The sequence below is a fragment of the Lutjanus erythropterus genome, chromosome 23 (genome assembly GCF_056507025.1).
Source record: "Lutjanus erythropterus isolate fLutEry1 chromosome 23, fLutEry1.hap2, whole genome shotgun sequence".
NCBI classification, from domain to species: Eukaryota; Metazoa; Chordata; class Actinopteri; order Lutjaniformes; family Lutjanidae; genus Lutjanus; species Lutjanus erythropterus.
In genome coordinates this window covers 1,275,894-1,297,010 of record NC_139339.1, presented here as the reverse complement: position 1 = coordinate 1,297,010, position 21,117 = coordinate 1,275,894, and the positions used below count along the sequence as shown (strand labels likewise).

General features: G+C 38.9%; 3 protein-coding genes and 1 long non-coding RNA gene across 4 annotated transcripts; 2 read left to right on the top strand and 2 right to left on the bottom strand.

The window, feature by feature from the left end:
• Positions 1-299: 299 nt before the first annotated feature.
• Positions 300-6,306, bottom strand: aimp1b (aminoacyl tRNA synthetase complex interacting multifunctional protein 1b). The gene is made up of 7 exons (XM_084712089.1): positions 6,171-6,306; positions 2,871-2,965; positions 2,545-2,658; positions 1,963-2,136; positions 1,677-1,876; positions 1,039-1,210; positions 300-631 (listed from the first exon to the last, which is right to left on the bottom strand). The coding sequence occupies exons 1-7, from the start codon at positions 6,200-6,202 to the stop codon at positions 465-467; spliced, it is 954 nt and encodes a 317-aa protein (XP_084568215.1). The 5' UTR covers positions 6,203-6,306; the 3' UTR covers positions 300-464.
• Positions 1,086-8,298, top strand: LOC146305177 (uncharacterized). The gene is made up of 3 exons (XR_014769059.1): positions 1,086-1,224; positions 1,686-1,898; positions 8,127-8,298. It is a non-coding gene; the product is annotated as an uncharacterized LOC146305177 (long non-coding RNA).
• An 8-nt stretch (positions 8,299-8,306) lies between these two features.
• On the top strand, positions 8,307-17,869 carry LOC146305176 (phosphatidylcholine:ceramide cholinephosphotransferase 2-like). The gene is made up of 7 exons (XM_084712062.1): positions 8,307-8,467; positions 12,716-13,563; positions 13,758-13,875; positions 13,981-14,038; positions 14,819-14,914; positions 15,046-15,212; positions 16,471-17,869. Exons 2-7 carry the CDS (start codon positions 13,025-13,027, stop codon positions 16,642-16,644), a joined length of 1,152 nt encoding a protein of 383 aa, XP_084568188.1. The 5' UTR covers positions 8,307-8,467; positions 12,716-13,024; the 3' UTR covers positions 16,645-17,869.
• Positions 17,620-20,601, bottom strand: LOC146305175 (uncharacterized; the record flags this gene model as incomplete). Its single annotated transcript, XM_084713045.1, has 6 exons — positions 17,620-18,468; positions 18,660-18,709; positions 18,796-18,903; positions 19,009-19,135; positions 19,507-19,664; positions 20,452-20,601. Coding segments are annotated over 6 exons (615 nt in total), but the record flags the coding sequence as incomplete, so codon positions are not given.
• Between the last annotated feature and the right edge of the window lie 516 nt (positions 20,602-21,117).

The following is a 21,117-nucleotide window of genomic DNA, read 5'->3' as shown; positions in this document are numbered from 1 at the left end:
TATTTTAAGATACATTGATTATTGTTGGGGGAAGTTTCATTATATTCTATTGACCTACAGGATCTTTTTTTCATCACATTGAGAGAAACAGGTTTTCATACACGTTCTTGTTAGTACATAATGTTAGTACAGGGGAATCTCCAGTAGAAACACATATTGTGTGTAAAAAAAGAAAAAAAATCAGTAATGTTAGGTTGTTAGAGAGCACTTATCCTCTCTCGTCCAATCAGCTGGAAGCAGAGGCGGACCTTTGTCTCTTCAGGTCACATGTGAACAAGAACACTCGAGGAAACACACGATTCAAATTATTTCAAATGAGTTTTTAATCAAAAAACACAACTGAAATTTAACGACTTTTGAGCTTATGCTTCATCAGTTGTTTTTTGTGGTTGCCTAGCGACAGCAGAGCAGGCTTTTCACAATAAATAAATGCACATCTGGTGTGACCTGGCCGCTCGCCGTCTCTATCTGATGATGCAGTTGGTGAGGGACGGAGCCCGGCACAGTCCCTTCCCCTTCACCTCAAAGCTGCAGCCTTTGTAATTGGCCACGCCCCTGCAGTCGACCTGCAGGTCGGGCTGCAGAAGCTCCCAGATCCTCTGCTTGGACTGCAGCTCTCTGTCCGGCTCACCTGAACGCACAGAGAGGAGGAGCCGTGGTTACCTGGAGACAAACTGCTGAAAATCCCACAAAACATGTTTCACACGTTTGCATGTTAGCTAACCGGCTAACGTTTGTCAGAAGAATGACATAACAGAATAATGAAGCCTCAGTTTGATCTAATTTAATTATACAAATTAAAAGTTTTCTTGTGTCGTGGAAAACTCACCAACTTTGTTTTATGTTAACAGTATTTATTTCCACTTTGGTCAAAATAAACTCTTAATTCACAGAGTTAGATGTGAAAATATTCTCGCTGTTTGTATTTCTCCCTCTGCTTTGATGTCAGATCTCTCGTGTTTTCACGTTTAACGCTATGAACTAAGAGTTTCTTTTGTGTTTGATGGTAAGAAACATCTGTAACGTAACCATGGTTACCAGGGTAGCTGAGGAAGGTGACTCTGTCTCCAGGGGTGGAGCATGAGGGCGGGGCCAGCGGCTCAGTGGAGTCATCAGCGGAGGAGCAACATAGGAGGCGGGCCTGTGAGACCACGCCCCTCAGTTTACAGGCTTTGACGTTGCATAGCAACACAGCGAGGCCGCCCTGCAGCTGAAGAGAGAGAGGTAAGATAAAATTTTACAAAATTATTTTCAGGAAAGAGGACTATTTTCAGTTTTGCTTTTTTTAATTTTAAAAGAAAGATTCGACTCTTCGCTTGATTTTTTGTTCCATTTTTAAATGAAAGAATTACAGCAAGAAGTCAAATAAGAAATGAACGTAGAAAAAACATCTAAAGCAAAATTTTAAAATAAAGAAGTAATATTTTGAGACTAAACGCGTTTCAAGAATTATGTCATAATATGTAAAAAAAATAAAGGTGTTATAATTCAAAAATGAGTTGTAATATGATGAGAAATAAAACGTCTAATATTTAAAGAAAACCTTTAAATACAAACAATAACATGATAATTGAAGAATAAAGTGAGAATAAACTTAATAAAGGTTTAATATTTCACAAATAACGTAACATTATGCAATAAAATTGCAACGTTTTGAGAATATCGCCGTGTGTCACCTCCTCTAGCTGTGTTTTCCCGCCCATCTTGCTGACGACCACGCGGGGGACGCTCTCTCCTACGTCCACCTCTTGGACGGACAGCGCCTCAGCCAGCGGGTGGCGGCGGACGTTGAGGATCCGTCCGACCCGTAGGTCCAGTCGTGACACATCAACCCGAGGCTCCGCCCCCAAGGAGAGAGAGTCGGAGGTGGGACGAGCTGAGACAGAAAAGTAAAGTCGGTCAGTTCTTTCCTCCCTTCCTTCCTTTCCCCTCCTATTTCGTTCCGTCCTTTCCTTGTCTCACCTTTCCTGTCTCCTCTCCTCCTCCTGCTCTGTCTGTCCCTGCGGTCATGAGAAGAGGGGGGAGGAGGGTTTGCAGGAACAGCAGCTGTTGCTCCAGCAGGGGAGGGAGGTGGATTGACAGGTGTGGTGGGGGCAGAGCTCGGCGTCGGAGGGGGCGGAGTCTGCAAAGCCTTGACTGAAAGAGGGAAAGAAAAAAATTTTTAATGTTTTTTAACTGATGTTGTTTTTGTTCGCTAATAAACTGAGGAATTTAATTTAATGTTTCTGGGGGGTTTTAAAATCTTATCAATGAATCTCCAAAATATACTGACTTAATAAAATTCTAATTAAATTAGAATAATTCACTCTGGTTCCCCGTTATTTAAATCTAACCACAGTCAACACTGAAAATCATCTGCAGTCGTCCCTCTGCGTGTCTCTGGTTCTGTCTCTGTGAGGACAAGCTTCAGTTTCAGACCCAGAATCTGGACAGGTTTTAAAAGTCAGAAGGTCTTTTTAAATCTGAGACTCTGGGGGACGTAAAGACATTTTTGTTAAAAAAAACAAAAAAAAGGGGGACATGTTTTGGACAGTGTGTCTCTACCGGTGCGTCTCCTCTGTTTTTCCTGCAGCTGGACTCTCAGCTGCTCGATGTCTTTCTTCAGTTTGGCGTTTTCCACCAGCAGCTTCTTCTGGTCTCTGACCGACGCCTGCAGCACTGAAACAAACACATGCGAGTTTAAATTCACCCACCGGGGGGCGTCGTCCCGTCTGACCGTTCGCTTATTCACACAAACATATCAGAACTTCACAAACCAACTCTGTTTGATTTGATTAATAAGAGATCAGTTTATTGATCATTTATTTAATTGGTGTGTAACTTGATGATATAAAGTTCACCACCAGGGGGCCGCACACGTTTGCACTTACATGCTTTCTCTCTCGTCAGCAGCGCCTGAGTTTTAAAATACTCAACGATCTGCTCGCCGTCCTCTGGATCGAGTTTGATGAGCGCAGCAGCCAGGCTGAGGACAGAAAAACAGACGGCGAGGACTGAGTAACAGAAGACACAGATATCTCAAGCATGAACACAAAACTTGTGCTTTGAGACGTGACTTGGACTCGCTCCGACTGACTTGACAGTTTACTAAAACTTGCCCCAGCTGACTTTGGACTTGACCTGAACTTATCTACTGAACTTGACATCTTCTTGTTGCAACTGATTTGTGACTTGACTTAAACTTGTTTCATTGGAGACTTGATTTCAAGTTGTCTCAGTTACTGCATGAATTTGACTCGTGCCCTGACTTGAACTTGGTCCAGCTGACTTGAGACTTTACTTAAACTTGTCTCAGCTGATTCGAAACTGGTCATCTCTCGCCTTGAGACATTGATTGAACTTGTTCCAACTGACTTGAGACTCGAGTGGATTCTTACTTTTTGCAACTGATTTAAGACTCGACTTAACAAGTTCAGGTCATGTCTCACGATAGTTGAGACAAGTCCAAGCCAGGAAACTAGTCAACTTCAAGTCTCAGCTGAGACAAGTTCAAGTAAAGTCATGAGTCAGTTGCAAGAAGTAGCAAGTCACATCTCAAGGCATCTGAGACAAGTTCAAGTCAAGTCTCCACTGAAACAAGTTTAAATCCAGTTCCAAGTCAGTTGCAAGTCATTTTGACATAAAGACTTGATGATTACAGTCGACAACAAACGATCCTGACGTTTATCGAGTACGAAAAGACGTCACAGATGTTTCAGGTGTCCGTTCAACATCTGTCAGAGGTTGAAATGACTTCCTGTTCTGATCTGTTTTCAGTGACACTTCGGTGGGCGTGGCTAAAACACCAAGCAGCTCTGACATGACTGACAGTTTGCAAATCAGACAGACAGTGATGTCATCAACACGCCGATCAAGCGTTTATATAGATGGTATCTGTGAGGAAGGATGTGAGTGTTTGTGTCGCTGCCAGAGGGCAAACAGAGGACGAAATGTCAGAATTAATTGAAAAGGGGAAGTTTGTGATTTAATTTGTGTCAAAACAGACATGAAATAAATCCTCTTGTCTCAATCGGCTTCAAAGCACTTCCTGTTTGACACCTGACTGACAGGTAAAGACACACCTGTTCAATCCCTCAGTGAGCTGTTGACCAAGACGTGACGGACTCTGTTTATACAGTCGCTCCTCTTCAGTTCAGACGGCAGCAAGTATTAAAGGATCATTCTGTTTTATTTTGGCTCAACAGTGGTGGACAGTAACTAACTACTTTTACTCAAGTACTGTCCTAAAGTACAGTTTGGGGGTATTTCGATTTTCTGAAACTTTTTACATCGTCTCTGTTCAAATTTAGCATAAAGTGTTGTACTTTATATCAAAAATCTGTTGTGTCCAACCTTCCTAAAACTGTCCGTACAACTTTAGAAATGTTTAGTTCCAGATCTACTGTGGAAGTAATCATCGTCAAAGTTCATGATTTATGGCGTCACACTGTACGGTCCAACGATCAAGCCGTGACCTCAGCATTACTCTGTAATGAGTATTTTATATTGTCGTACTCTTACATTCACTAAAGTAGAAGATCTGAAATCTTCTTTCAGGTTTTTTGTGTTTGAGAATAAAAACAGGACTAAAGTTCAGAGTTGAACCACACGAACAGACGCAGCGAGACATGAAAGCATAGAGAGAGCCGTCACTGAAGTTTGGATAGATGTTATCTGTGACGGAGGAACGGACATCTTAATACCATCAAAGTACTGCACACACACACACACACACACACACACACACACACAGAGAGAGAGAGAGAGAGAGAGAGAGAAACCAGCCTATTTGCATAATGATAAACAGCTACTGGTTCAGCCGTCAGCTGGTTAACATTTACATACACAAACACTCGACTGACACTGACACACACACTATCTACACAAATCCATCATTAAAGGGAAAATCCCCCCAAAACACTTTGACTGTTTAAACTGTTTAAAATAGATCTTAGTGATGGATTTACACTGAAAAACCATGAGAAACAAATTATAGGGTTTTGTGAGTTATAAAGATCAAATGCCAATTAAACATTTTGTCTCTTTCTTTTTAAATTTCTTTTGTACGTGTGTGTGTGTGTGTGTGTGTGTGTGTACATATATATATACATACATACTCTAATAAAACAATAAACCAAAAAATCTTGATGCTAAATTTAATGTTTGGCCTTGTGAGTGTGTGAGGTGTGTGATTAATACACACACACACACACACACACACACACACACACACACACACACACGTGCAGCAGCTGCTCGATCACTGAAATGTAGAAACACAACAGCTGCAGTCGGTCGTCTTGCTATAAATAACCTGAGCTGAGACGAACGAGACAACAGGGTGGACGACAAACTCTGATACATTTTTTAAAGCAAATGTACAAAATAAATAAATAAATAAACAATAAACAAATAAATTAAACAACAAGCAATGAAGAAAATACTTTGTACTCTGTGCAGAAACTGTACTCAAAATAATAAAGTAAATGTACTGATTTTACAAGATGACTCCATTCAAAGTGTTTTTTTTAAAACATATTTATTATATATTTATTTAAGTTGAAGCAGCATCTGAATGTTATTAAGGTGAAGCTTTTTTATCATAATAACTGTATGAACTATTGGGTAGTTTCATCTAAAACAATTCATATTTAATAAACTGGTCACATAATAGTAAAGTAAAAGTAGATGTTCTTCACTCTAAATGAAATAATAGAGGAAAATAAATGAACATGAAACCAGAAAAAACGTTATTTAGAGAGAAAAAAGACCTTTGAATTCACCAGATCTTATTTAAACAGCTCTTAGAAAACAATAAAAGAATAATTTTCTTTAATGCTTTTATATTTTGACTGTTGACTGCTAATAGAAATGTAATAAACTAAATTTTGTCTCTGTTTTCAGTAAAATAAGGGCAACAGTCTGTAACAGTGTCATAAAAAAATGACTAATTGTGACGAAGAAAGGACGTGTCTGCAGTTTTAAAGAGAAAATCACAGATATTTTTAGACAGCTGTAGTTTATGTGTGATTTAACCTTTAAATGTCCTCTGCAGGACATCAGATCGTCTTTATGTAAACCTGACAGACATGCTGTGTCTCTGTGAGGACGGAGATTTAAGGTGAGTTTGTAGTGAAGTTAATAAAAGTCACAGACGCAGGTTTGTCAGTTGGTCAGTTAGTCGGTCGTACCTGGGACTGAACAGGTCGTCCGTGTTGTCCATCTTGTCCACGTTGTTGTCGGTCGGCCGGTCGGAGACAGAAAACTCTCAGAGTGTCTTCAGCTGAGACACACAGACACACACACTCTCCGTCAGCTGTCCGCTTCCATCTGCAGCTGGTGGAGGTCAAAGGTCAAACACCCAGCATTTAAAAAAAAAAAAAAAAAAACATATCTGTTGAAAATATCTGATGAAACCTTTAAGTTTTTCTGAAGTAAAACTGAATTAATATCAAGTTTATTTGACTAAAAAAGTTTATTTGTTTTGAATCATTTCAAAATTACCTCAACTTGTCTTTTCTAATTATGTCAAATTTAAATTTTAAGACAGGCTGGACGCTAATATTTTGGTCGAAACATATTTTAAAGTGTTTTTATTATTTGCTAATTTGACCGTGGAACCCTGCAGGCGTAAAGTTGACACTAGAGGGGAACCTGCAGCAGATCTGTGAGAGAGAACGTGTCACCTGTTACATTTCAGTATATACGTTTATATATAAGATAAATAAAGACACACAGCTGAAGTTTGGAGTGAAGATAAATGACTCCTCAGTGTCAGTGAAGGCATCAGTATGTGAAGAATGAGTGTGTGTGTAAATATAGAGAGGATCTGATGTGTGTGAGGTGTTTTAGTGCTCGATCAGCCCCCTCTGGTGGAGAGAGAGAGAGAGAGAGAGAGAAAGAGAGAGAGAGAGAGAGAGAGAGAGAGAGAGAGAACACCTTCAGTTTGTCATCACTTCCTTTAGATCAAGATGATTTTCTCCTCTGAACTATTTTATACATTTACATGTTTTTGTTTTTTCATCTGTGTGAAAAGAAACTTCACTCAGTTTTGGAAATTTTAATCAAACTAAAGCAGGTTTTGATGACTTTCGTTGAGATAATTCACTTTTCTTTATGAGATCTACTTCAATCTTTTAGTGGAAAAAAAACAAAAGTTGTAAAATTGTAAAAGAGTAATTTTTTAAGAGCAGCTGTTTGAGTGTGGTGTTGTTGAAATGAATGATGATCTGTATGTTTTTCTTTTTCTTTCTTTTTTGTGTCCTTAACAAACAAACGACAAACTCTAAAGCATTTATTGTTTAAATGTAAACTGCAGCTGCTAAAAAATGTTTGATTTGTCTCCAAACACATCTGTATAATTTACCTAATATATCCTCCCTCACATTCAGTGAACGGTTAAATTCTGTTTTCTGCTAATCGTACCTCTATGAATGTTTTAAATCATTCTTTTTGATATCAGGTCAGAATTTGGTAGAAAATCCCTGTTTTGATTGATTTTTTTTTTTTTTTTAGAACTCAAACGGTCAAATGTAGGCATATTTACTCTGAATAAATACCAGAATCCACCTTTAAAAATTCCCCGTGTGTAACAGTGTTGAATATAAACCTTATCTTTCTTGGCCACAATCCAGTGTTTGTTGACGCAGTCGGTTTGGAAAAAGCAGCTCACAGCCTCTGAGTCATTAGTATCAATGACTGTTATCAGTCACATTGTTCTGGAGACTTTCTGCCTCAGACTGTCAACAGAAACTCAGCAGAAAGGAATCAGAGCGAATAAGACTCATTTTCTTCTCTTTACGTTGCTGCCAGACAGCCTTATTTGGCAGGAAACCACCGTTATAGAAGCCAAATATCACTCTTTCCAAACCAACCAATACTGTATTATTGTGTGATTGTATTATTGTATTATTTTTTAAATTTCATATAACTACACTTAAAATAATTATGAAATATCCCTTTAAGTATCTGAATCTCTCTCTCTCTCTGCGCATCAAATTTGAGATTTTATCTCACAAGTTTAAATTTTTAAGTCCAAATTAATTGACTTAGAGTGTTTAAATAAATAATTTAATGTGGACATTTTTATTTTTATGTCTTTTATTTCTTTTCTTTTCTTTTCTTTTCTTTTCTTTTCTTTTCTTAAGAAAACGGACCCATTTCTGCGAGCTCTCGCCCCACCTCACGGAAAATCCCGAGTACAACCGAGCTCAGGTGTGTCATCTTCGTCAGCTCCGGGGGATGAGTCAGCAGGGCAGCGGAAGCAGCCGCACCATATTTGGATTCCAAACAGCGACTGGCGGGAGGCGCGAGGAGGGCGGGAGGCGCGAGGAGGGCGGGTGGGTTCTTGCCACACACGGGCTCGCGCTCACTCTGATTCGAGTCGCGCGCTCACAGTGACTGAGGAGGAGGAGGAGGTTTTAAAGTTTCAGGAGACGAAAAAGTGAAGATTTCTGAGAGGAAGAGGAGAAAAGCTGCACTTTGACCGGTGAGTTTCTTCATTTTCAGCCTCGCGAACAGAAAACCGACGGTTTGTCAGGTGATTTTACCTGTTTGACGTTAAAAAACAGGAAGAAACGTTTCACACACCGTCGACAGGTGTGTTTAAACTCAGTTCCTGTTTATGATGTCGACCTGCCGTCAAAATGAACGACGTGTCCTGAAACTTTAAAACCGTTTGTTTTCGTTGGAAAAACGACTTTTCATGCTGTGTGTGCGGGAACAAGACGTTATTTAATCGATCCGTAGATTTGTCAGATAATTAATCAATAGTTTCAGGCCTACAGGTTGAAGTCATGGAGGATATTTGATGAAAACTGCTCCAGGAATCATTTATTACTTTAAGCTTCTCGCATATTTAGAGTTAATTGCCGTAACTTATATATTTTTATACATTTTTGTTTAATATGAAAGCGTCTGTTCATTTTGTCGATCGGTAATTCAAGTTCCTATAATCATTTAAAGTCATTAATTTGGTTAAAATCAGCAAAAACTCGCTGCTTCCATCTTCTCACAGTAGCTTTCTGTAACTAAACTGGTTACTTCTATTTAATGCAAACCATTAGGTAGTTGATTAATCGTCTGATTAATTGATTTCTTATAATCAATAAAAGTCCATAATTTAGTTAAGATTATTTAAAAAAAGCGTCTTATATATTAAGAATTAGACTACTTGCTGTAACTTTTAATTTTATGCCTATTTGATACTTTTTATTCAGAGCAAAAAAAAATAGCTAGTCAGGTAATCAATGTATTTATTGATTTCCTATACTAATTTTAGATAAAATAAGCAAACACGTCTTGCTGTGTACTTTTCTGTTACACAATGTCATTTTATCTTTATGAAAAATGTCCAGATTTTCTGATTTTAGTTTCTTAAATGTGAATATTTTCTGGTTTCTTTACTCCTCTGACAGTAAACTGAATAGTTTTGAGTTGTGAAAAAAAAACAACACATTTGAAGACTTTGGGAAACATTTTCTGACATTTTATGGACCAAACAAATAATCAATTAGTGGAAAAATTATTGGCAGATTCAAACATGGGTCCAAACATATGAAAACACCTGTCTTCACATGTTTGGACTCATTTTTCAATTGATAAGAATATGATGGGATTAATATCAAACCATTTTCAAACACATTAAATTGATTGATTGATGATTCTGATATGATATTGTTCTTTTTTTGTGATGATCTGAACCAAACAAAAATGTTTTAAGTCTGTTGATGATTTTCAGTTCAGTACGTCTCTGCTGCACCACAGTGTTTAATTTAAAATCATATTTTGACACATTTTGTCTTTAAAAGATGTTGTGTTTCCTGTTTCCCATAACAGTTAATCAGTGATTGATTAATTGGTTGTTAAGAATTTGATCGATCATGTAAAATTTAATTGAAGAATAAACATAAGAAATAAACATCAGAAACATGAAGCTCTTTATGTTTCATAGGCTACACTCCTAGAAATATGGGTTCCAAAAGGGATCTTCTTCCTGAAGGACTGTGGTTCTACCCAGAACAATTTGCTTTTGAGGAACCCTTTTTTGGAAGGGTTTGTCAAGGGTTCTTTGTACCATAATATAGAATGGTTCTCAATAAAAAAAAACCCTTGGAATACAAAAAGGTTCTAGATAAAACCCTTGGAATATAAAGAGGTTCTCAGTAGAACCCCCGGTTGGATTCTAAGTGGAACCATTGTACTATAAGAGTTCTCTGTAGAACCTCTCACAGGGTGTTCTTGGTGAAACCTCTCATAGATGGTTCTAGATATAACCCTTTATGTTGGGTTCTCAGTAGAACTCTTTGAAAGGGTTCCAAGTGAATTTTTATAAAAAGTTCTAACAGGAACCAGAAATGGTTTTCCTTTGGGGACAAACTGAAGAACTCTCTGTGGTTCTAGTTAGCACCTTTATTTCTGTTTGCAACATGTTGCCATGGAAATAAAACTTTGATTGATTTGTTGTTTGGTAAATGCAAACTTGTTAAGATATTATAATTCTGATTAATTGATTAATTGATGGTTAATTTTACCAATGATCGATTAAGGAAACAGCTGACACTTAAAATGAATTATTCAGCTTCCAGCTTCTTCAGGAGTTCTGGATTTTTTTGTAATAATGATTAAATATCTTTTTGTTACTTTTTTTTTCTTTTAGAGTTGAATCAGTTTATCAGTTAATTGTCTGTTATTCTGATAATATATTTACCATTTTCTCTTATTGTGAATTAAACGTCTCTGGGTTTGATGGACAGTTTGTTGGACAGACGTCTGAAGACATCAACATGGACTTTGGGAAAGTGTGATGGAGATTTTTCCCTCCTTTTCTGATACTTAATAGGAAAACTAAAAATCAATAATGAAGAGAGTCAGTTTTCAGTCGTATGTTTCAGTCAGATGAGATAAACGGTGCGTTCGCTGCAGCTCTGTAATTGTCTCCAGTCGGTCTGTCTTGTGTTGGTGAATCAGCTCTAATTAGAGTTAAATTGAATTCTCATGGTCTTAACTTCGTTAGTGTTCATGTCTCTGTCAGTGTGTGAGGCTGTAAACAGGAAGTGACACGACGACCATCCAGAGGACAGTTTACACAAAAACAGTCTTAAACATCATGACATAATTTTGACTTTAGACAACTAAATTAAAGTTTCATAAATGTGTTTATTTATGTGAGGAAAAGCAATTCAGAGCTCTTTACAGGAGCATAGAAATACATTAAAATAAAATGTTAAAATTGCAGCTGTCTTTTAAGGTAAAAAATGAGATTTCCTTCTCTAAAGATGAATTTACTTTCAGATTTAGAGTTTGTGTGTGAGTTTTCTGAAGACATCTGATCTTTAAAATGTTTATTTTCCCGCAGAGTTTTTGAGTAATCTTGTCTGACGAGTTTGAAGCAGCAGCTTGTTTTTTTCCATGATGAACAGAAAGTGATTTTAAAATTGTTTGTCTCGTGTGTTTGTGCAGGAAGGTTTTTAACGTCACACGCTGACAGTCGACACGTTTGTGTGTTAGCACACATTCACATGTGTGTGAAATGTTGGAGGCAGCAGGCAGAGGAGGTATTTAACAGGAGACAGAGACCTGACTCACAGTTTAACTCTGAAATCTGCAGCAGATTAAACAAACCACGTCTGTCTCTGTGTGCTGCTGCCTCATTTATTCACAAATATTACATTTATTCTCAGATTGTATCAGATTACTTTGAATTATCAGCGGTAACTTAATGACTCCGACACAGCTGAATGTGAATATGAAACGGTAAAATAAAGCAGATGCCTGAAAGTACAAACGGCGACACCGGAGAGAAACTGCATTTCAAAACATAAAGATTCTGTTAGAAGCTGCAAAAGTTCTGAGCTGAACATGAAGAGACTTTTAAAAATGTCTTCGTCTCTGCTCTCCTGCAAACAGGAGCTCAGTATCGCGACAAAAGAGGCTCGTCATTGGTTGCCCGTGACCGGCAAGATGTCACCACAGCCCTCTTGGAGGCTGGGCGGCCTTGCTTTGGCCGCAAGCAATAATGCGCGGTGCAGTTTGGCTTGGTGAGGCCAAAAGTGCCGGGAGAAAAGGCCCATAAATGCTGATACCAGATTACAAAGTTATTGTTTGATAGCATCAGATTATTCATTTTTTGTTACTGTTTGACTCCTCGGTGTGCTGAAAGTGTTTTTACTGATCATCACGAGTTACATATTTACAGTTTCAAAGGTGATATCAGCTGATGGCGAAGACACGTTCAGGTCGTCTTCATCCTGGTTGATAATAAAAGGGCGGTGGTGCTGTTTGACTTGTGTTTTACAGAACCGGTGTGTGTGTGTGTCATTGCTTTTACTGGAAGTGTGTGTGTCGGTGGGTGTGGCTCTCTCAGGTTACTTACAGTCAAACAGCCAAGAGACACTGAAGAACATTCCTGTGGGTCACAGCAGGTCTTCAGTTCAAAACTCCATTAACAATTTCTTAGATTTAGTGATGAGTCATTACTATAGAAACAACACTACTGCTGCTGAACATACAGCACTTTACAGAATCAGGTGAGCGAGTGACGGTGTGAGGTTTGATAAAACTTGATCAGCTGACAACATCTGGGCGGTATTTAAAGTTAAATGAATGAAAAGTGAATTTCTTCAGAATGTAGCAAAACGCCCTGAAATGTCAATGAAGTTTTGATAAGAGAGGAGAAATACCTTTTATATTCTACTTTAAAAATTTGTTTGTTTGTTTGTTTGTTTGTTTGTTCCAGAATCATCCTGACCAGACTTGATCGACCAGTCACCTGCCTCCTGTCTGACCTCACCGCTCCTGATATTGATAGAACTGTGCTGTTGAAGTATTGATTACTGATACTGGATTATTGATCATGCTTGAACCAGAGAGAAGCAGTTGATAAAGGAATATTTGTGAAACTTCAGTCTGCTGAAACCCTCCAGGGAAGCTGATTTTTATTGGTCAGCTGATACTTTACAAAGACTGTGATTGGTTGGAGAACCAGGGAACTTCTTCCTTACTGGTTAACGACTCATTAAAGGAAAAAAAAACAACGGGCCGATCAATGGCAGCGTCAGAACTGATCCAGGACAGTGACGATGTGCGCCCTCACGTGGAAGCTAACGTGACCACGATGAATCCCCATACACCTCCTCCTGCGAGGGTTGCTAACGGTAACCCTGCCCGCCTCGCCTCCACGCAGTCTCCGCCCACCGACGCACACGACGGTAAAGGGCAGGCAGACGGCGGCAAACGGAGCAGCTTGTTCAAACAGAACCAGCTGATCCACTCTCTGAGCAGCCGGCTGAGGAAGCACTGCGACTACGTGAAGATCAGCATGCCGGAGGAGCGCGCCAACCGCCTGCCCACTGAGTGGTGGAAGACGGGCGTGGCCTTTCTCTACGCCGTCTTCAACCTCGTCTTCACCACCGTCGTCATCACCATCGTCCACGAGAGGGTGCCGGACAAGTCGGTGAGCCCGCCGCTGCCCGACAAGTTCTTTGACTACGTGGACCGCGTGCCCTGGGCGTTCACCGTCACCGAGGTCAACGGGCTGATCCTGGTCGGACTCTGGCTCGTCCAGTGGCTCTTCCTCAAACACAAGTACGACCAGCAGTTCGTAGTTCAGGGCTCAGTATCGTTCAAACTGCAGTAACGCTGCCCTCAGTACTGATTCACTTCACTAAGCCCCTCCTGCAAACAGCAACTGTCCAATCATAGCTTAGCAACCGTTACTAAGGTGTCACAGGTCTGGTTGATTTTTCATATTTTATTGAAATAATGGTCTTTCTGTGCAGAGCCATCGTGGGTCGTCGCTGTTTCTTCCTGATCGGGACTCTCTACATGTATCGCTGCGTCACCATGTACATCACCACGCTGCCCGTTCCTGGAAAACACATGGTCTGCGCCCCGAAGGTACAAATACACACTTTAAACGCACTTCATGTACTAACATGTGTCTGTTCTTTACTCACTTCACGTCATCGTCCGTAAACGTCTCGTCTGTTCGTGTCTCTGCAGCTCTACAACGACTCGACGGGCAAAATCTGGAGGATTCTGAGGCTCATCTCAGGAGGAGGTAACAACTTCTAACATATCTGTCATTTAAATACATTGTGAAGCATGAAAATCCTGCTCTCTGATTGGCTGTCAGGACCATCGAGGACACTGGTGATTTTTTTAAGTTTTAACTAAAAAGCTCGGTTCCAAGAAAAACTTTCTCAAGTGTAAATTTAAAAGTAAGAATGCAGTGATTTTGCAAAAACCTTTCAACCTACATTAAACTGAATAAAGACAAATATTTCTTGTTCAAACTGATAAACTTTAATGTTTTTTGTAAATATTCTGTTGGAACAGGATCATATTTATCAGTTTGAACATTAATTATCTCGTCTTTGGTCTGATCTCAATTTGAATTTTTCTTGTAAATTTACCATTTTAATCTCACAATAGTTTTTCTCAAAAATTGTTGGGGTTTTTTTTGTTAATTCATCACTTTAATCTCAAATGATTTCTGAGTTTTTCCTCTAGATTTATTAATGAAATGTCAGAGAATATTCAAGTTTTCAAGAACTGCTCTGTATTTAACTGAATATAGATCAGGTGCCAGGTGTTTTTTTATTTCTGACAATATGAGAACACTTCAGAACATTAAGACCTTTATGTTTATGTACATTTGTATGGTTTCTCCACAATCATGAGAGAAAATCTGAATCAAGAGAAACGTCAGTTTTCATTTCTTGAGCAAAACTTTATTTTTTATTTTTTACTTTGTTTGTACTGAACTCTTTGTGTGTGTGTGTGTGTGTGTGTGTGTGTGTGTGTGTGTGTGTGTGTGTGTGTGTGTGTGTGTGTTCAGGGTTGTCTCTGACCGGCTCTCACCTGATGTGTGGTGACTTCCTGTACAGCGGTCACACGGTCATGTTGACGCTGTCGTATCTCTTCATCAAAGAGTGTGAGTTCGTTTGTTTCACGTTAAACTTTCTCACTGCAGCAGATTCATCAGTGCGACTGATTCCAGGCGTCTGATTGGTTGGTAACTCACTGGTTATTGAATTTTAATCTGAGTTTTAAACGTGTGTCCAGACTCTCCGCGGTGGATGTGGTGGTATCACTGGATCTGCTGGCTGCTCAGCGCCACGGGAGTCGTCTGCATCCTCATCGCTCACGAACACTACAGCATCGACGTGGTCATCGGATACTTCGCCACCACCAGGACCTTTTGGTGGTACCACACCATGGCCAACACACATGTAGGAGAACACACACACACACACACACACACACGCACACACACACACAGAGTTGGCTGTTGTGGTCTGATTATAATAATTGTTCGTTTTAACTTGGCGCCGCCTGTCGGTCTCCGCCTGCCTGCCAATCAAATTTATACATGATACATGATGCAGAAGTAGCCGTGATGCCAGCGAGCATCATGGGAAGTTAGTGGTGATTTAAACAGTGTGAAGTCTGCTGAGATTCTCATTTGAAAGGGAACTTAGAGAAACTAATGAAGTAACAGAATCATTTCAGGTCAAATCATCAATCTTCCTGTTTTAAGATGTAAATTTTCACAGTTAGATCTTTTTTATTTTTATTTTTATTTTTGATATGATGAGCCTTTATAAAGAGTGACTGTTATTTTAAAATAAATACTGGACTGTGCATTAACTAAAACACTTTGTAGTCTTATTGTAGGAAGGTGTATGTCACTATTTCTGAATTTCACTAAATTAGTGACTTTAACCTCAAACAGTTTCTGAGTTTTTCCTGGAAGTTTTTGACTTTATAATGTCTGACAATATTCAATTTTTTTTCTTGAAAAATTTGTTTATTTTTCTCAGAAATTTATCACTTTAATCTCAAAATATTTGACTTTTTTTCATTATAAATTTGTGTTTTCTTCTCGGGAATATGTGACTTTAATGTCATCTTTTTACAGAAAATTTAATATCAGAGAATATTTTAGTTTTTTTCTTGTGAATTTACAACTTTAATCTGTAGAAGTCACCTTTTTTTCCACAGAAATTTATCCTCTGGCAGGTTTATGACTTAATAATCTCCATGACTGTTCATGTTTCTTCTCTTGTAAATTTACCACTTTAATACCTTCAGAAGATCAGAGTTTTTTCTTGTAAATTTGTGACTTTAATCTCAGAGAATATTAGTTTTTCTCCTGTAAATTTCCCATTTTAATCTCTAGAGAATATCATTTTTTTTTCTTCTAAATTTAATTTTAGCACTTTGCTCTCAGAGAATTTCAGTTTTTTTCTGGCAAATTTATTATTTAATCTCTGAGAATATTTAAATTTTTTGTTGTAAATTTGTGTTATTTTCTCATAAATGTACCACTTTGATTTTGGCAGGTTTTTTTTTTTATTATATTTTGTTGTCAATCTCTCCAACCCTTTTCTAATCCACAATCTTTCTGATACGGCGTCGTTATTATATCAAAATAGTTTCTGATAAATCTTATGTGGACTAAGTGATCAATCGATTGTTTCTGCTCAGGCGCTGCGTGAAGCTCCCAACAACTTCCTGTCGAGGACGTGGTGGAACCCCATCTTCAACTTCCTGGAGAAGAACGTTCAGACGACGGTTCCCGTCACGTTCTCGTGGCCGGTGGCGCTGCCGTCGTCCTGCAGACAGCGGTACAGGATGGTGGAGGGGGGGCGGGACGAGTGACGACTCCTGAATGAAGGGACATGAGTTTATTTATTAGAAGCAACATTTCCAGCTTCTCTCCAGCACACTGAGGAAGATGAGACGCTGAGAGGATGAAGAAGAGATTCATTATGTTTACATCATCATGATCAGCTGGTTTATTTTCCCTGAAAACAGAAATCCTGCAGCTCATCGTCCAGCTGAAACTGACCTGGTCAGAAACACGTGAATGAATGAAAACAGAACATTCAAACCCTGACTGTCAGGAAAACAATTGTTTGGACTCAACTGAGACGTCAAATTATGTCAAATTAAGCCTCGAGTCTTTAGAAAATTAGTTTTAATTCTTGTGTGTCTTTGGTAAACCATTACGTCTTGATCCACACACGTCTGCTGTCATAACAAATGTCTTTGTCTAGATCTAATTTAAGGTTTAAATAAGTTTCAGAGGCCATAAAAGTTTCCAAAAGTGCCAGTAAATCCAACCTGTGGTCCTACAAAACTCTTAAAACTCTTAAAGTTCAAACCACCAACCTGCTGAAGCTCCGCCCACAGATCGACCAGCTGTAGTACAGGAATCATCAGGCTAACAATGATTGTTGCTAACTGCTAGCTGAGGCCTGCGAAGTTTTCATCAAACAGCTGCAAAACCAGCGTGACTCTGGAGGGTTAAGAAGTTTCTCTGGTGGAACCAGAATATTCAGCATAACTAGATGTTTAAGACAGAAGTTCCATGAAGGTTCCGCCAATAAAGAAAAATAAGACTTAATATTTAAATATTGAGATTATTCATTCTGACTGTGGTCTGTAAGCTAGCCAGCTAGTAGCTAGCTAACTTGTCTTGTAGGTGCTAACTTAAGTTGGGTCCTCGTCAGTGTGAGAGTTGAGTCTATTTAATGTGTCGTAAATGTTTTTCTGTACTTGATTATTGTTGTTCAAGTTACATTTTCAAGTCTAAATCTGTAAAGTATTGAAACTTTCAGTGGTCTGTTTTGTTTTTTTACTGTTATTTTATGACTGTTTATTTTAAAATGAAGAATTGAAACAATAAGTGCCTGTAAACGTCACATTCCACCAAAGAAACTGCTGCTGATCTAAAGTCAGATTGTCGTTCTGTAAAACTCCAGTTACTTTTATAAAAAGTGTTACTGACGCTCCATCAGAGTAAATTCTACCTGGTTAAAACTGACGTGACAGAACGTCACATTCACGTTTGCTTTCATAATAAAAAAATGATTTTTAATCAGGAACTGTTTTGTTGATTATTAAATGTAAAGCAAACAGCATTTATTTTATTACATCATGTGTTGCTCGTATTTTAGATTTTAATTCTTGTACTTTCTCTTACTGCCAAACATTTTGTAAATCAGAAAATCAGTTTTTAGACTTTTTTTTTTTCAGGTTAATACATATAAATTTTCCAGAGATGTAAAATTTAAGATCCAATAACAAATCCATGCTAATTTTTATGTTCTTGTGATGCAGATGAAAACACAGATTTGACTTGGAACAATCCACCATTTTGGACACAACCTCAGACTTCAGCCAAACAGGAAATGAAAAAAACAAACAAACCAGCACAACATCACACAGAAACACGTTTTATTGAGCAACAAACATTTTTTCTACAACATCTCCCAAAACAGTCTGTTCAGATTAAATTCAACCTGGAGGGAAAACGATCGTTTAACATAAAACCAATTTATTCAATGAGGAAAATAAAGTCAACAAAACAAAATCAGAACTACAGACTCAGCAGCAGGAACTTCACGACGTTTTACTGGACAGAGATGATAAATGTCACATGTTGTGTCCTCAGCGTCTCATCCAGCACTCAGAGTCCAACTGTGGGAAAAAACAACAGATCATTTTATTCTGAGGTGGTGCATGATGGGAAGGCAAGTGTGTCATCACATCATCGCAGTAGTAGACATAGTAAGTTTAACAGCATTGCAGTACTAACTACTACTAATCGTAATTAGCAGTAGTTGTTATAATAGTTAAGAGCAGACTTTTATTTTGTTGTTTAAGCCGACCTGGAGCAGCTTCCTGTAGGGTGCTGGCTCCGCCTCCTCTTCTTTTTGCCCTTTGAAAAAAAACAGAAGAAGAAGAAGCTGAAACCTTTGAAACACACAGTACATATATACAGTAGAAGTACAGTAGAGTCCGTACGTAGTTGTCTCTGGCGGACCAGCCGGGGTAGAGCTGCATGTGCAGAAGTCTCTCTTTGTGAGCCAGATCGTAGTATTTGGACTGTTCAGAGTGAGACAGAGCGTGCCACTGAGACGGAGACAGACAGAGACAACATGTTAGAAACTCTACATCTGTACCATCTGAACTAAAACACAACAAAGAACTGAAGCGGTGGACGTCTGAGTGTCTCACCCTGCGTCCCAGGATGCGGTTGATGGCGGCGCTCTCTCTCTCCCGTCCCTCCTGCAGGACTTTGTGTCTCATCTCCTTCATGTAGAGCATGAAGGCGTTCAGAGGCTTCTTCACCTGCTGCCTGCTGCTGCTGAGGGACAGAGACAAAGACACACAGAGACAAAGACACAAAGAGACAAAGACACACAGAGACAAAGACACAAAGAGACAAAGAGACAAAGACACACAGAGACAAAGACACAAAGAGACAAAGACACACAGAGACAAAGACACACGGAGACAAAGACACAAAGAGACAAAGACACACAGAGACAAAGACACACAGAGACAAAGACACACAGAGACAAAGAGACAAAGACAAAGACACACAGAGACGAAGAGACAGAGACAAAGACACACAGAGACATACAGGTGGTCTGTAAAATAGCCAGCGTCTTGAGTTAAACTGCTAGCATCCTGCAGGTGCCGAACTTCCTGATCAGTGTCTCACAAGCTCACCTGTTGGAACCGTTGCCATGGTAACATGGGTGCGTCACTGAGTGAGCGCGTTCCTGTCGGGCGGCGTCGGGTGCAGTGATTGGCCGGCTGTACGGGGAGGAGGGAGGGAAGTGTCTGTCGCTGTAGAGGAGGAGGGGGACGAGAGGATGGACGGACGACTGCAGACAGACGGAGAGAAAAAAAAGATCATTTCTACCACCACATTGAAACAATAACAAAAGTTTGGTGATGTCATGAAATTGCATGGGATCATGGGAGTTTTTGTCTTCATTGTTTGCATCCACCGCTGTGCGTCGCTACCTGAGTCCAGCAGAGGACCACGAAAACTACTATATATAGTAAACTTATAGACTCTTAAATATTTAAACTCTTAAAATATCTTAAATAGTTAAACTTGCTACTCTTCTTCTTCACTGGTTTTGTTGGCACATTACTGCCACCAACTGTTGATCAGAGGAATAACAGGAAACCAAAGCATGGCAGTAAAAACATTTAAAACACCACAGGACACCTTTAACAACATGGCACTGAGGATAACCATGTTCGTTATAATACCAAGCAGTCGTAGTAGTGTAGGCAGTATCAGTACTATAAGTAGTAGAGTGAGTTGTTGTAGTATAAGTACATTAAAAATAGTTGATTCTAACAGAAAGAGACAACAGCTGGTAGATTTCATCTGTTTTTTTTTTTTCTTTCAGATGTTTTTCTGAGAAGATTCAACATGACCTGGGGACACGGACACACACACACACACACACACACACACACACACACAGAGAGAGAGAGAGAGAGAGACTCTCTCTCTCTCTCTCTCTCTCTCTCTCTGTCTCTCTCTGGGTTACATTTAACACTGATTGTGTTTGAAGGGGAACGTATTGGCTTGAAGGGAGAGTTCGACACCACACACACACACACACACACACACACACACACACACACACACACACACACACTCACAGCAGCAGTCTGAGTGTGTGACGTGTTGTTTCGCCCCCTGCTGGTCAGATCCAGGTACTGCTGCTGAGGTGGACACCAGTCAAACACCTGAGTTTTACCTGAAAACACACAGAACTCATTTAAAAAAAATGTGTGTTTATATATTTATGAGTATGTGATGTTTATATTTGATCATATTTACTTGTGTTACTCACCGCAGGTCAGACCTGCAGGGTTCTGATCGAGTCCAGTCTCCTGAAACAAGATCAATAATCTGACTAATTTACACACAAATCGATCAGCTGGAAATAATTGTTAACTCACAACTGGATTATAAATAAATGACTGAATTAATAACTAGAAATCTGGTGCAAGGTTAAATAATACGTCATATTTTTAATATTAATAATCATGTAATTTTTAAAAATGTATATTTTGTAAAGGAGATGCTCTATAAAATAAAAAAGACAATTTTAACAACAGTTAAAATACATTTTTAAAGAGGAAAGAATTCAATAAAACAATTAGAAAAATAATAAATTTTAAGAAATAAAAATAATTTGAAAAACAATAATGGTGTTAGTGAGTTTACAGTAATGATAAATTAAATTCATTCAACATAAATATAGACTGAAAATTAGTTTAAAGTCAAGTTAAATAAATATAAATTCAAAT

Excerpts from the sequence above, each read along its gene's own strand:
- aimp1b (XM_084712089.1), bottom strand. The coding sequence starts at position 6,202 with ATGGACAACACGGACGACCTGTTCAGTCCCAG. Across the intron at positions 2,966-6,170 it reads GACGACCTGTTCAGTCCCAG|CCTGGCTGCTGCGCTCATCA; the intron begins GTACGACCGACT and ends TTCTGTCCTCAG. Across the intron at positions 2,137-2,544 it reads AAAACAGAGGAGACGCACCG|TCAAGGCTTTGCAGACTCCG; the intron begins GTAGAGACACAC and ends TCCCTCTTTCAG.
- LOC146305176 (XM_084712062.1), top strand. The coding sequence starts at position 13,025 with ATGGCAGCGTCAGAACTGATCCAGGACAGTGACGATGTGCGCCCTCAC. Across the intron at positions 13,564-13,757 it reads TGGCTCTTCCTCAAACACAA|AGCCATCGTGGGTCGTCGCT; the intron begins GTACGACCAGCA and ends CTTTCTGTGCAG. Across the intron at positions 13,876-13,980 it reads ACATGGTCTGCGCCCCGAAG|CTCTACAACGACTCGACGGG; the intron begins GTACAAATACAC and ends GTGTCTCTGCAG.